Here is a 12,909-nt window from a genome sequence, read left to right on the forward strand (position 1 = left end):
AGGCTGCAGTATTTGCCATTGCCTGCCCTACTAGTGGATCAGTGTTCTTCATGGCTCTGCGCTTCTGACGTGAAAAGTCATGAAAAGAAACTGAAGTTGGCGTGCCTGGGTGACTCCTATTTAGGACCTGCAACGTCATTTCCGGTGTGGACGATGCCGACGCCGAGCTAAACGATGCCACCTATCGGCATGCAGGGGTACTGTTCACGAAAATCTTCCAGATCCAGTCAAATGCCTGGAGAGAATTTTAGTGTAAGAAATCTGCAGCTATAGTCTCTAGCAATTAAGGTGTTACCGAAAGGTAAATAAATTGTCCATTAATACCACAGGTTCTGTATGGAGCAGAATTGCTATCTTTTGAGCAGCGAATCAATGGGAAGATTTGTGTGTAAAAACCATTCTGGTTCCCCACAAAAACTTCATGATTCAGGCCTTAAAATAGGAGTTGGATGTAGACTTGCGTTTTAAGGTTCTTTTACTCTCTCTGTACGAACGAGGACAAACTCTCAATTGCAATGTATAGTCATATGATGTCATAGTGAGCTGACCTTTTTGGAACATGTAATTTAAAATGTAGCTAATTTAGAATTAGGGATTAATTTCTTCAAAAGTGACAGGTCATTTTCCTTAATTAAGGTGAAGTACCTTCTTCTTGTTGGTGTGAGGGAAGACGCATTAAATGAAGATTGACAATACCTTTCGCGAAGGCAAGCTGTATATCCTTAGTCGGGGATATGCAGACTCCTTTCATTGTCTATATCTGGTTCCTGACAAATTAATTTGGAGTCTGATTCTTTAATTCCAGATAGGAATTGACCCAGACTGGAGTATTTCCGGTCTCAAAGGGAGAGTTTTTTAAAGTAATTGTTAATGCATTTGTGATATTAAAGTGAAATACTCTACAGTGCATCTTCTGTTAGACATTCTTCTCTTTCTGAGTGAGAGGAAAATGATCCTCCGAACTCTCCTAGGAAAGTACAGAGTTAGGTCTAGGTGTGAAGCATGTGGCACTTTTTGCTTCATGAAATCTATTGGCATTGTAATTTGTAGCTGCAAAGTGTATTACCCAGATACAGAAAATATTATTTAATGTGGTTGTATCTTGTTACCCGGAAGATCGTGCAGCTCTAGAGTCATTGTAAAATACAGTGCCCTGGGAAAACTGTATAATATTGCTATGAGTGTAGTTTATATGAACATTGAAGGGACCTATCGTTTTCGGCTGATTAGAATTATTGTTTAGTAGAATCATCGATGAATATGTTTTTGGAGAAATCATGAAATATTGAAATAATATTTATCTTTATGACTATTAAAGTGCTTCATTTATTTGGGTTAATAAATTTAATCTATACCAGATCTGAGGCAATTGCTTAATATTTCTGTTATGTCCTTGCCTGGGAAGTGAAGAGGCTTTATGCAATCTGATGAGTGATTTTAAATAGTGGTATGTATGTTTTAGGCTACTTGTAAAATACCCTAACTTGGTTGAATATTTTAGCCTGTGTAATGTTTTTGGAAATTGTGCACTGCTGTTATGAGTGAATGTGTTTGGGTTCTATTTGGTGTGATTACTTAATTTAAGGTGATATGGTATATGTTTTTAGAGTTCTGTCAACTTTTTAAAGGTTTGTATTTCTATGGGGTACATTCTTTAAGTTCCAAGCACCTGAATAAACTGATAAACACAACTGTGTAGCATGCAAACATTTCAGGTATTAATGAATTTATCAACAAATATAGGTACTATGAAGATAGAGAACGTGTTACGAGGGTCAAATTGTACAAAGATTGTTCCTTTAATTAACAAGGGGTATACCCTATCCAGGAATGTTCAAATGGTGCCTTCAAACATCCTCCACAACCATGTTAAGTTAAACATATCACGGAAAAAGCTGTCAATATATACATATGAATACTATTTAATATCAATAAAGTATGCTAAAGGAATATGCAAACATATCAAATTTACTAAAAGACATGAGTGCTTTTATTGTGACACTGACAAAGACCAATTCATAAAATCAGACGCATTCTGCCACTCCATGCACTACAGAAATAACGGCATCTCTTTCATCTAAATTTACAATATATGCTTACATTAATTTGATGTTTTATGTACACCCTCCTATTTTCTCAAGTGTCTTAATAATATGCAGCCAATGGATGAATAGAGGTCGAATTGCAAAGCTCATTGATGCTGCATTTCGGCTGAAAATGATTTGTTTAGCTTTGTCAGAGCATCTGTAGGATTACCTTTTTACATTTCTCCACTTGAAATTATTTCATAGATGTTGGAGGGAGCTTCATCATAGGGTGGAGTAAGAAATGTCAATTCTTTTACATAGTGCATGAAACTGGGAAATCCCAGCATTCAGAAGATTTACCTATATACCTCCTTCCTCAGTCCCCGTCCGTTCACACATAAAAAAACTGAAATTCTGGATTATGCTGCCACCAAGGACTTTTAGTTTAACCCCTCTATAATTCAGTGTGAAACCATGTGTCTTCAAAATATTGGAGAGAGCCCATCAGAAAAACTTGATGAAAGGGTGTCTAAAGGGTCTAAACTGTTTACCTTCCTGTTACTTTGTAGATCAGATTTGTATTGCATCTCTCAAATTAGATGTTGTTGGTGCTGATTTCAAACAACCTGAATAGCTCCTATAATCACTCTTGCTCCTCCTGCCAACAACTTGGATTAACCTTCTAGATATGTATTGAGTAATTTGTTGACTCCATTAGTCTCTTGAGAGACCCAGCAATGAGATTATAGTTGGTTGAGCAACACACTACATTTACATACATTGACTCCAGCCTTTTTTGAGAGATGCCTATGATTATCCCCCACTTTCTAAAGGAGGCTTTGTATAGGATCATTTTATCTGAGCCTTTTATGACAAATCACTTTTCTTCAAAAAAGGACCTTATATTGATAATTAGTTTCATGTGTGAGGCGAGTCATTTCGAAACTCTAACCTTTTGTTCCTACTAGGTGTCTCCAACGTTCCACAGTGAATTCTCCTACACTTTTGTGTCATCTTTTAGTTTAACCTTTCTGAGAATATCCGATTTGGTTTCTTTCAAGGGTTCTTCTAGATGGTTCACCTGCCTCAGATCCTACGTAGTATTGCCTAATAAAGAATCACTAGCACCTGCGTATGGTGTGTTGTTCTACATTTTCGGTTTGGATTCTTTTTGAAGGACTGGATTTTCCATAAATCATAGACCCTATTTTCTATTTGACTTCATGTCTGGCTCACTATGTCTGTCTTGCAATGAAGGTACATCTTCACGCTATTATGCCTCTTTAGATTTCTTCCACCATGTTTTCCCGTCTGCTTTTGATGGTCTGGCTAGCCAAATCGTCTTTATCGTCTCCACTGCTGGAGGAGTCCTGTAATCACCATCTTTCTGATTCCCATACATTGAAAAGGGAGGTATAAGTCATTTTACTCTGGGTGATTTTGTTCTGTGTGCCACCCAATCTTTCCATTAAAAAATAGTAAGTATACAGGTGGTCCTATTCATTTGGGACACCTAACCCTCTGGTTAGCTAACTTGGAAAGATTAACTTCTGGCTGTTCATGTTATTTAAGTGGAAAGATAGGGGTATTTAGTTTTTATTTATCTACATATTCGTTTTAGCCTTCATATACCTGACATACTACATGGCTTATAGAAGCTTTTGGTTGTTAATGTTTATAAATGTTATAAAAGGTAATACAATTACAGTGTAGGAAATTTTAAGTTCGTGGAAGGGTCGAGACTACTTTACAAAGCCCAAGTTCACTATAAAACACACCTTGCGTTGCTTAACCCCGGAAGTGTATTCTATTGGCTGACCCCTAGTGATGATTTAGGGCCTGAATTGGAGTTTGGCGGAGGGGGTTACTCCATCACGAACGTGACGGATATCCTGTCGATCGTATTAAGATCCCATGGGAATGTTATTATTGCGAACGGGATATCCATCACGTTTGTGACGGTTTAATCTTTCAGCCAAACTCTAAATCTGGCCCTAAATGTTCAGACCAGCAATCAGTTTAACTCAGTAAACAATAGCACTAACAAAGGCATGAACACGGACATCTTTTGACTAGATTGTGTAACAAAATATATTTCTCTTTTGCTTAGGGGTGGTTGGATGAGCGAGCATATTACATATAACTGTTAAACATATACTAAAGTAAGGCAAGCCATCTATCAAACCCTTGGCCAGTGACATTGAAGATAAAATCCAAGTCATGGTTCCCGTTATGGAGGTCAAAAAGAACGTGTCGGTAGGCATTCACCATAGCGACATACACAAGAAGCATAAACCCACTGCACAGTACAATACCAGTATCCTGAATGTGTCATCTAACTGATCTAAGGCATTTACCTTCAATTTAATATACACAGTTTATAGTCACATAGCTTTAGTTGCTGGCAAAACAGGACTATTGTTGTGTGTTAAAAGTTCTGCACATCCTCCACGTGCCTAGCTTGTAGTATTTTAGCTCCCTCCCCCCATCTTTTGCAGGAACATTTTTGAAGGAATCATGGCTGTCCTTGCTCATAATTCGTGTGTGTGTGTGCATGCAGAAATTGAATAGATCTAGGTAAGCATAAAAGCAGTGGAGTACAGTACAAGGTCAAAGGCAAGACTAAAGTCAACGGCTGGTAGAAGAGGTAGCTCGTGATGGGATGGTTAATGCATTACGATGTAGTATTCTTTAAAGAAATGTGTCTTCAAATCTTTCTTAAACTGGAGCAGCGCTGGGTCGGTTCTGATGGATTCGAGGATGTTATTCCAGATCCTTGACACATATTATCATTATGTTACTATTACATAATCCATTAAACCTAATATGTATTTGAATAAATATTGTCACCTGTTGATAATGATTTGTCATTCGTGTGAAGTGACTTGATTGATGGCTACAGTCTAGTTTATAAATAATATTGTGATAATCTCTTTTAACATTTTGGGAGTTGTTTTACATACTGACTGTAAGAGTAAATATGTATAACTTTATTCCTTACTTAATGGCAGCAAACTGTCTTTTGCAGGTACTGCTTTATTTGAAGAAGATGCACAGATCCTTAAAGTTATCGAAGCTTATTGCACTGGTGCAGGTTTCCAGCACACTTCTAGTTCAAGTAAGGAGCTAAAGCTGTAGATTTGTGTTTTTGAAATCATCAGCTATGTTTTATTTTTTTATGATAGACATTGTTCACCTGTGATGGAGCTGCAAGTATTAGTGGTGCTAGTTTGTGTGGGTAGCTTGCATGTTTAAGACCCATGATAAGCTGATAACTGCTGCTGCTAAATGTGAATGCCTGGAGGGAGTGGGCTGTATGCACAGTTTGCACTTAAGTGAATGGAGGAAGCAAACCCTCTTATCTCTTGGTCAGTTAAATGCTGTAAATATCAACACGTGCTTTATATACAATTGACTTGATATTGTTCATCATCTGACTGCTGAGACATTTGTTGGATTTTGTTTTTGAGTACAATTCTTTATTATGAGTAACATTAATAGTAAAGGATTTTGCTGGGCATATTATAGTACAGAATGAGCTGCAGCAAAAGTACCAACAAATAGGAGACTAGTGTTCCGCAACAATCCAGCAAAGAGTCCAAAATATGAGGTAGCGAATCATAGAAGAACCAACATTAGAGTTTTAGGAATAACAAGGTAGATCAAAAGATGAGAAAGGCCATAAAAAGACTAACTGTGTTTTAACCTAAGTATTATAACATGTTGAAGAGTGATGAGGGACAAAGGCAGAGAGATCAATGGGAGGAAATGGTAGCGGTGGGTAAGTAGGTGTGTAGTGCCAAGGGACGTATATCTGGTAAAAATGACAAGAAATTGTTGAGATTAGATCAAGCGATGCACAGCACTAATATTAGAGTTGTAGAGTTCAAAAAGCATGCTGTTTACATACACCGACCCTCCCCTCCAAAGGGGGAGGGGGTGACATATGAGGCACCTCAGGGTCTAAAAAGACAGGCTTCCCCGGTTATCAGTGGCTAGGGAAGACAAGAGGATCATCAGCCCCAAAATATGCTTGGAGCAAACGCTAGAGACTGAAAGCACACATTGCCGCAATTGAGTGGTTTTATCAATGAAGGAGGGGTGTCACGGTTTTGGGCGGGTCTGATCAGGACTCTGGTTGGGACACCCCTTGAGGTCACTGAATATCCTAAAGAGGTAGTGTACTGGAGCAGAAGAGCAGCCAAAGGCATACACGGAAAGGACAGCTATGGACAGACACAGGAAACAGTAAGGTAAAAGCAGAGCAACCCTTGTGTGAACAAATAGAAAACGGATTACTAGTGGACAAACACGCTGGGGTTGTACACAGAGTAAGGCGCAGAACCTCCCACAGTGACAGGGAATCTCAATGCCTCTGTGCAGTTTGCTCTTACAGATAGTCACCCTGCCAGCCCCATAGAAAGGAGGCAGCAGAAGTGATTCTGTCTCTGGACCCTAGAGCACAAACAAGGATAGTACTTACATACACAGGACACGCTCTTGTGGGTCCAGCTGGAAACACAGTGGCGATCCTGAGAAAACAGCAATAGCTCACTGTCACTGTTAGGCACAAAAGACAACGTATAACACTAGACAAGGATGGGGGCTGGAATTGCCTCCTGGAAACCAGGAGCCAACCCCAGTACAAAGGAGGACACTTACACACTGGTGAAGACTGATAGAACACTTACCAGACACAAAGAACCAAGAAGAAACAGAAACAGAAGGGAACAAACAAAGAGGCAGAGGCAAGAACTGGGAACAGGCTCAGGCTGAATTAAAGGCAGGACTAGGACTTGAAAACAGGGTGCAAACTTCTGGCTGGAACAGGCAAGGACAGGACTGGAATACAGGGAGTAGGAATGAGTAGTAAACAGGACTGGGAAACAGAGAGCAGGTTCAGGCTGAAACAAGGCAGGAGCAGGGCAGAGAAACAGGGAGCAGGCTCTGGAAGAAACAAACAGGTACAAGGTTAAGAGATAGGGGGGCAGACTCTGGCTGGAACAATCAGGAGCAGGGCAGAGAAACAGGAAACAGGATCAAGCTGGAACAGCACAGGAACAAAACTGGAACAGCATCCGACAAGGGGTATGTAGCACAAAGGAATCGAACTCCAATGCACGACGGGGATCTTGAGGAAATGGCAGCTTATAAACAGTTCCAAGCTGGGCTGCACAGGAGAGGTTTCAGGTGTGTGTAATTTTAGACACTTGCAAGTCCTGGAGGAGAGGATCCGGTGAAAAGGAGCAACTGGACTTCTACCATAGAAAACAATTGGAAACAGAATCCAGGCTTTTCTGCCTACCAGGCTGTGCATTATGGGATTTGCAGTCACAGGAAGCAAATGTAGTACTACACAAGTGTGCCATGGACAAAAGAGAAACAAACAGAAGTCGGCAAGGGACTCTAAATAACTGTTCAAGGTGATTCCCAGGCTTCCGACAGTCCCCGTACAGTGCCCCCTAGAAATGGGACGACAAAGTCGTAACAAGGGGAGACTGTGGGATTCCCTGGCATTAGACTATTGAGCCAAACCCCAAGCAGACACCAGGACTCGGCACATGGTACTTTTGGATGTACCTGGGTTGTGCTGAGGTGTCAGGAAGTTGCAACAATCTGGATTGAATAATCTTTTATACATAAGAGAGGTGATGTAGCAGTGTAATACTAGCACTTAACCCAGAAGTGGACATCCGTTTTGCGCCAGCAAACCTTAGCTCAGTCCCGGTAGAGTGAGAAAGAGCAGTCAGGCTACTTAGAAAACATGTGTAAAGCATTCCACAACCACATCGACTCAAAAGAAATCCAACACCAATTTAGAAAAAAATAAGCAGATTTTTATCTTAAATCAGACACCAAAACAAACGTTGTATCTTACATACAACCTAAGGTGTGGATTTTTTAAGCATTTAAAAATAGATGCACTTTTAAGTCTCAAATGAATACCATTGAAGTCAGTGGGTGGGGGGCAGTGTGCAGTTGGTCACTTGTGGGGCAAGCTCTGTGGAACCCACCTGTGGTTAATGTCTTGCCGGTCTCTAGACCAAGTCTGAAATGACAGAATCTCGTTGCCTTGCCCAGGAAGTCTGAGTGCTGAGGTGCTGTGGCTGACCTTGGTGCTGACAGAATCCGCAGGCGCTGTCAAAATTGCAGAACTTGACAAACACTTGCTTGGGGATTGAACTACTCTGTACCCTCGGAGAGAAGAGGCCTTTGGGGTCCCAGGACCTAGATTCTACAGCAGGATCTTCTCTATGATGTTCAGAGGTTCTGGGTGCACCGGTAGCCTTTCAGCTGTCAATCACTGGAGGGTCCTTCCAAAGATGCTTTGCCACTAATCTCGAAGTTGCCTCCTTCAGGATGCAGGATCTCAGGAGTGGGGTCGTTGCTGACGTCGGTTACTATGCTGGGAACTATTCTGGAGTTGCAGATGTCTGAGATGGGGCCGGTTACCGGGCTAGCTACAGACAAGTCTTGGAGATGGCAAAAGTAGACCGTCGTTACTTCGTTGGCTGGAGGCCATCCAGGAGGGAGTAGCGGCTCAAAACTTGGTGAGAGCCTTACTACTGGACTGCAGGTCACCGACTTTCTTTTGGCTCACTCAGTAGGGGCCAACGGGTTGCATATCTTATGACACAGCACAACGATTCTACTGCAGGTTGCAGGTGGCTCGTCCCACCAGGCAGGGGTGTCAGCTTTAGTTTCTGGTGTCCACTGGAGTCCCTCCTGCTGGAAGCAATGAGTTTTCACCACGGGCACACGTTGAACGCACAGTTCCAGTATATGGTCTCCTCAGGGCACTTAAGTGTCCTCTCTTTGTGCTGCAGCAGAGTCCACAATCCTGTTGTCGATGACGGTGTCTTCTTAGTTGCCTCTTCTCGGATTCAAAATCAGAACTGAGTTTCTGGTGCCAGGGGAACCCCTTAAATCCTGGTTTACAGGGTTTTAAAGGTGTGAGGGACAGTGGCCAAGGGGACACTGGCCCCTGCGGCTAGTCTGACCCTAAAGTGGGGACTTTCTGTGGGAGTACGTCACTTTTCCGCCTAGAACTATTTCAAAGGTTTGCCAACATGGCAGAACCTTGCCTCGGCTGTACAGACCTCCTAGCCCACCCTAATGGTGTGGCTAGCCTTTTGAAGGTGTATGCCTCCTGAATAACTAATTTTCCCACCTGCCAGCCTTGACAGGGCAGGAAGGGCTTTGTCCTCGAGTGTGACACAAGAGATTATATATCAAGGGCGGTGAAAGCATTTTAGGTTGACTGCCTTGATCACTGTAAACACTTGCCATCCTGGGAGGGCAGAGGTGTGATCTCCTTCCTGCCCAGGTGGTTTGTTTCTGTCCTGGGGAAGTGTTAGCACAACCAGCGGGAGGGAAGACTCTTGTCTTGGCAGTAAAGGGCTCAGGAGAGGCCGGCAAGGGAAAGCTGGTATCTTGGTGGGCATCCTCTAAGGATGCCACCAGGTTACATGTTAGCTATTCCCGGGCACAAGAATTGTGCTCAGGGTTAGAAAGCACAGTGTTTGATACCAAACACAAGGAAGATCGCTCAGTCCATTATGGAGCTGGACATCTGGGATCTGTCCAGTTGCCAGCCCATGTTATCCTATGGACCTCCGGTCACTTGCGGTAATATTGAGACTTGAATGCTGCCACAGCGTAATAGATGCTTGTGCATATGTCCACACTCATAACGCAGTGCTCCCGGGCTATAGGAGACCTGCCTTAGAGGTGACTGACCTTTGCTATGGCAGTGAATGGAGTCTGCCTCCACCCCACTTGGGTTCTGATCAGCCTCTAGTAGGTCATTACTCAGGAGGCAATCCAAGGGGAGGTCGGAACTGACCACCACTTTGTGCCAACTATGGATACTTTCCTTCTCAGGGACACTATGGCTACAGGCCTAACTGAGACCTGCCTTTAGTGTCTTGGTTACTCCCTTCACGTACTGGTCTGGGATTACCAACTGGTCCACCACTGTGATGTGACTGGCACATGTGTCTCTGAGGCCAAAAGCAGGGGTCTCATTCACCTGAAGGGAGTGGAAGTGTCTACTTCCACCCTCAGGTATCACCAGATGACCATCTAGTCCTGTTTCCCAGCTTAATGCTAAAAGGCCGACCTCATCTGAGGATTCCTCCACTCTGGCTACACTGGACAACCCAGTGCTAGCCACCTTCTTCTTGGAACATGCTGGGTCACCCCTGAAGTGACCTGACTGCTGGCAGTAAAAACACAACCTGTTATCCAGAACGTTTTAAGTCCTGGGTCCCCCTGCTTCAGCTTGTCATAGTTGGGGTGGGTTTTACTCTCTGCCTCTTTAGGGATCTGGGGGACTGAAGGCGTTTCTTTGGTGGGCTTACCACCTCCCCCCTTTGACTTTTGAGGGCCTAAAGCCATTCTTGTTGGAGTCACCCCCCTTGAACTTCTTGTGTATTCTTGATCTTACCCACTTGTCTGCCTTCTTCCGCAACTCGACAAGGGAAGTCAAGTCAGAATCTACCAGATGCTGTTTCAATAACTCTGTGGTACAGTTACTCAAAATGAGCTCCTTCATCATTATACCGCCCATCATAAGTGTCCACTTTGTTACCTACTATCCAGCCTTCTAGTGCCTTGACTGATGAGTCAACAAAGTCTACCCAAGTTTGGTCTGGACCTTTTTGGGTATCCCTAAATTTGACTCTGTACTCCTCTGTGGCAAGTCCAAACCCTTCTATGAGGGTCTTTTTCATGTGGGGAGAAGACTCAGCCACTTCCTCAGGAAGGGTCAGAAGTCTTATACCTGCCTCTTCTGAGGAGGAAGCCTCTTCCCTAGCTCTGTTTTCCTCAAATTAGTTGAGGGTGTCTACATGGCCCTCTTGTTTTAGCAGTAGCCCTAATGCTAATGCCTCTACTTTTGCACAAAGCCCTCAGATCATTGATCTTGAGGTTGGAGCGAATGGGTTGATCGAGGCCCAGGATATTCTCCATTGTGCGCTGGTTATCTATGGAGTTGGATACTTTTAGAAACTGTGTGTTAAAATACTTCTACCTAACTACCTTGATACTTTTGAACTTTTTGAAACCTATTGGAATGGGGATGTAACACATGCCCCTATCAATTTCAATTAAACTTGATTGTTTAACGAAAAATCTAAAAAATGCTTTTTGGGTCTAAATACATTTGAGGATTTCTCGTGTACCTAAAAAATATACTTATGTCTAAATGGTGAAGTGAAACACAAGCTCTAGACCAGCACCAGTGAAGCACCAATGTAGCAAGGTGGCAGTATTATATGGTATGACTAGGGACTCTCACCATGGAATACTAGTATGTTACCCAGAAGTGGAACTCAGGCTCACATCAGTAAACCTTAGCTGAGTTCCTGGTACAGTGGCAAAGAGCGGTTTGGCTACTTAGAGGAACATGTGTAAAGCATTTCACAAGACCCACATGGACAATAAGTAAATGACATGATTGAAAGAAATCAGACACCAATTAAGAAATATAAAGCAGATTTTATCTTAGTTTAGACACCAAAATGAACTTTGTATCTTACATGCAACTGGAGTTGTGGGTTTTATAAGCATTTAAAAATAGATGCACTTTTAAGTCTCAAACGGATACCACTGAAGTCAATGGGTCAGGGAAAACAAAGTGTGCAGTCGGTCACTTGTGGGGTGAGTTCCTGGGATTAATGTCTTGTGGGTTCCTAGACCAAGTCTCAACAGACATGATCTCGTTACGGTGCTCAGGCTGTCCTTCGTTCTGATGGGCTCCACAAGCGCTGTCAAAATTGCAGCACTCGGAGAGTGGAGGCTTTTGGTGTCCCAGACGTAGATTCCACAGCAGGATCTTCAACCAAGTTCAGGGGCTCCAGGTGCAGTGATAGCCTTTCAGCTGTCAATCATGGGAGGATCACGCCAAAGATGCTTTGCCACTTCTCTCAAAGTCACCTTCTTCAGGATGCAGGATCTCAGGAGTGGGGTCATTGCTGTTGTTGTTAACTATCTTGGGAACTGCTCTGGAGTTGGCGATGTCTGAGACGGGGCCAGTTACCGGGCTGGCAACTGACAAGCCTTGGCATCAGCAAAAGTAGTCTATTGTTACTTTGTTGGATGTAGATCGTCTGGAATGGAGTAGCGGATCGAAACTTGGTGAGAGCCTTAGTACCACTGCTGGGGTGCATGTCACTGACATTCTTTGGGCTCGCTCACTCACAAGGGGCCTGACAGGTCTTGTGACACAGCACTGCAATTCGTCTGCAGGTTGCACGTGACTGGTTCCATCAGTCAGCGGAGTCTGCTTTAGTTTCTGGCATCCACTGGAGTCCCTTTTGCTGGGAGCAAGGTGTTTTCACCACAGGAACACGTCAAGCACTAAGTTCCAGTATGTAATCTCCTCAGGGCACTTAAGTGTCCTCTCTTTTGGCTGCAGAACAGTCCAAAATTGTGTTGTCGGTGACGGTGTCTTCTTTGTGCCTCTTCTTGGATTCAAAGTCAGAACTGAAGTTCTGGTCCCAAGGGAGCCCCTTAAATCCAGTTTAGGGAGCGTTATGGATGTGAGGGACAGTGGCCCGTAGGCAGCCTGGACAGGCCAGAAAACGTTGTCCTTGAGTAGGGGACAAGCGATTACATATCAAGGGCGGTGAAAGCCTTTGAGGCTCACTGCCTTGATCATTGTAAACACTAGCCATCCTGAGAAGGCCAAGGTGTGACGTCCTTCCTTCCCAGGTCCTTTGTCTCCGACCTGGGGTAACTGTTAGCATGACTAGCAGGAGGGCAGACTCTTGTTTTGGTAGGAAATTGCTCAGGAGAGCCCGCCAAGGCAGGGGAAGCTGGTATCTTGGTGGGCATCATCTGAGGATGCCACCAGGGTACATGCTAGCTAATCCTGCGC

At 43.4% G+C, this 12,909-nt stretch overlaps 1 protein-coding gene across 1 annotated transcript in view; it reads left to right on the forward strand.

The window, feature by feature from the left end:
- ARHGEF6 (Rac/Cdc42 guanine nucleotide exchange factor 6) overlaps nt 1-12,909 on the forward strand; it is a 793,672-nt gene that overhangs the window by 623,694 nt on the left and 157,069 nt on the right. The window contains exon 19 of the mRNA XM_069212447.1: nt 5,056-5,145. Coding sequence (XP_069068548.1) covers nt 5,056-5,145 — 90 coding nt within the window. The remainder of the gene's footprint in view (nt 1-5,055; nt 5,146-12,909) is intronic.

This window comes from Pleurodeles waltl, chromosome 2_1, assembly GCF_031143425.1.
Source record: "Pleurodeles waltl isolate 20211129_DDA chromosome 2_1, aPleWal1.hap1.20221129, whole genome shotgun sequence".
Taxonomy (NCBI): domain Eukaryota; kingdom Metazoa; phylum Chordata; class Amphibia; order Caudata; family Salamandridae; genus Pleurodeles; species Pleurodeles waltl.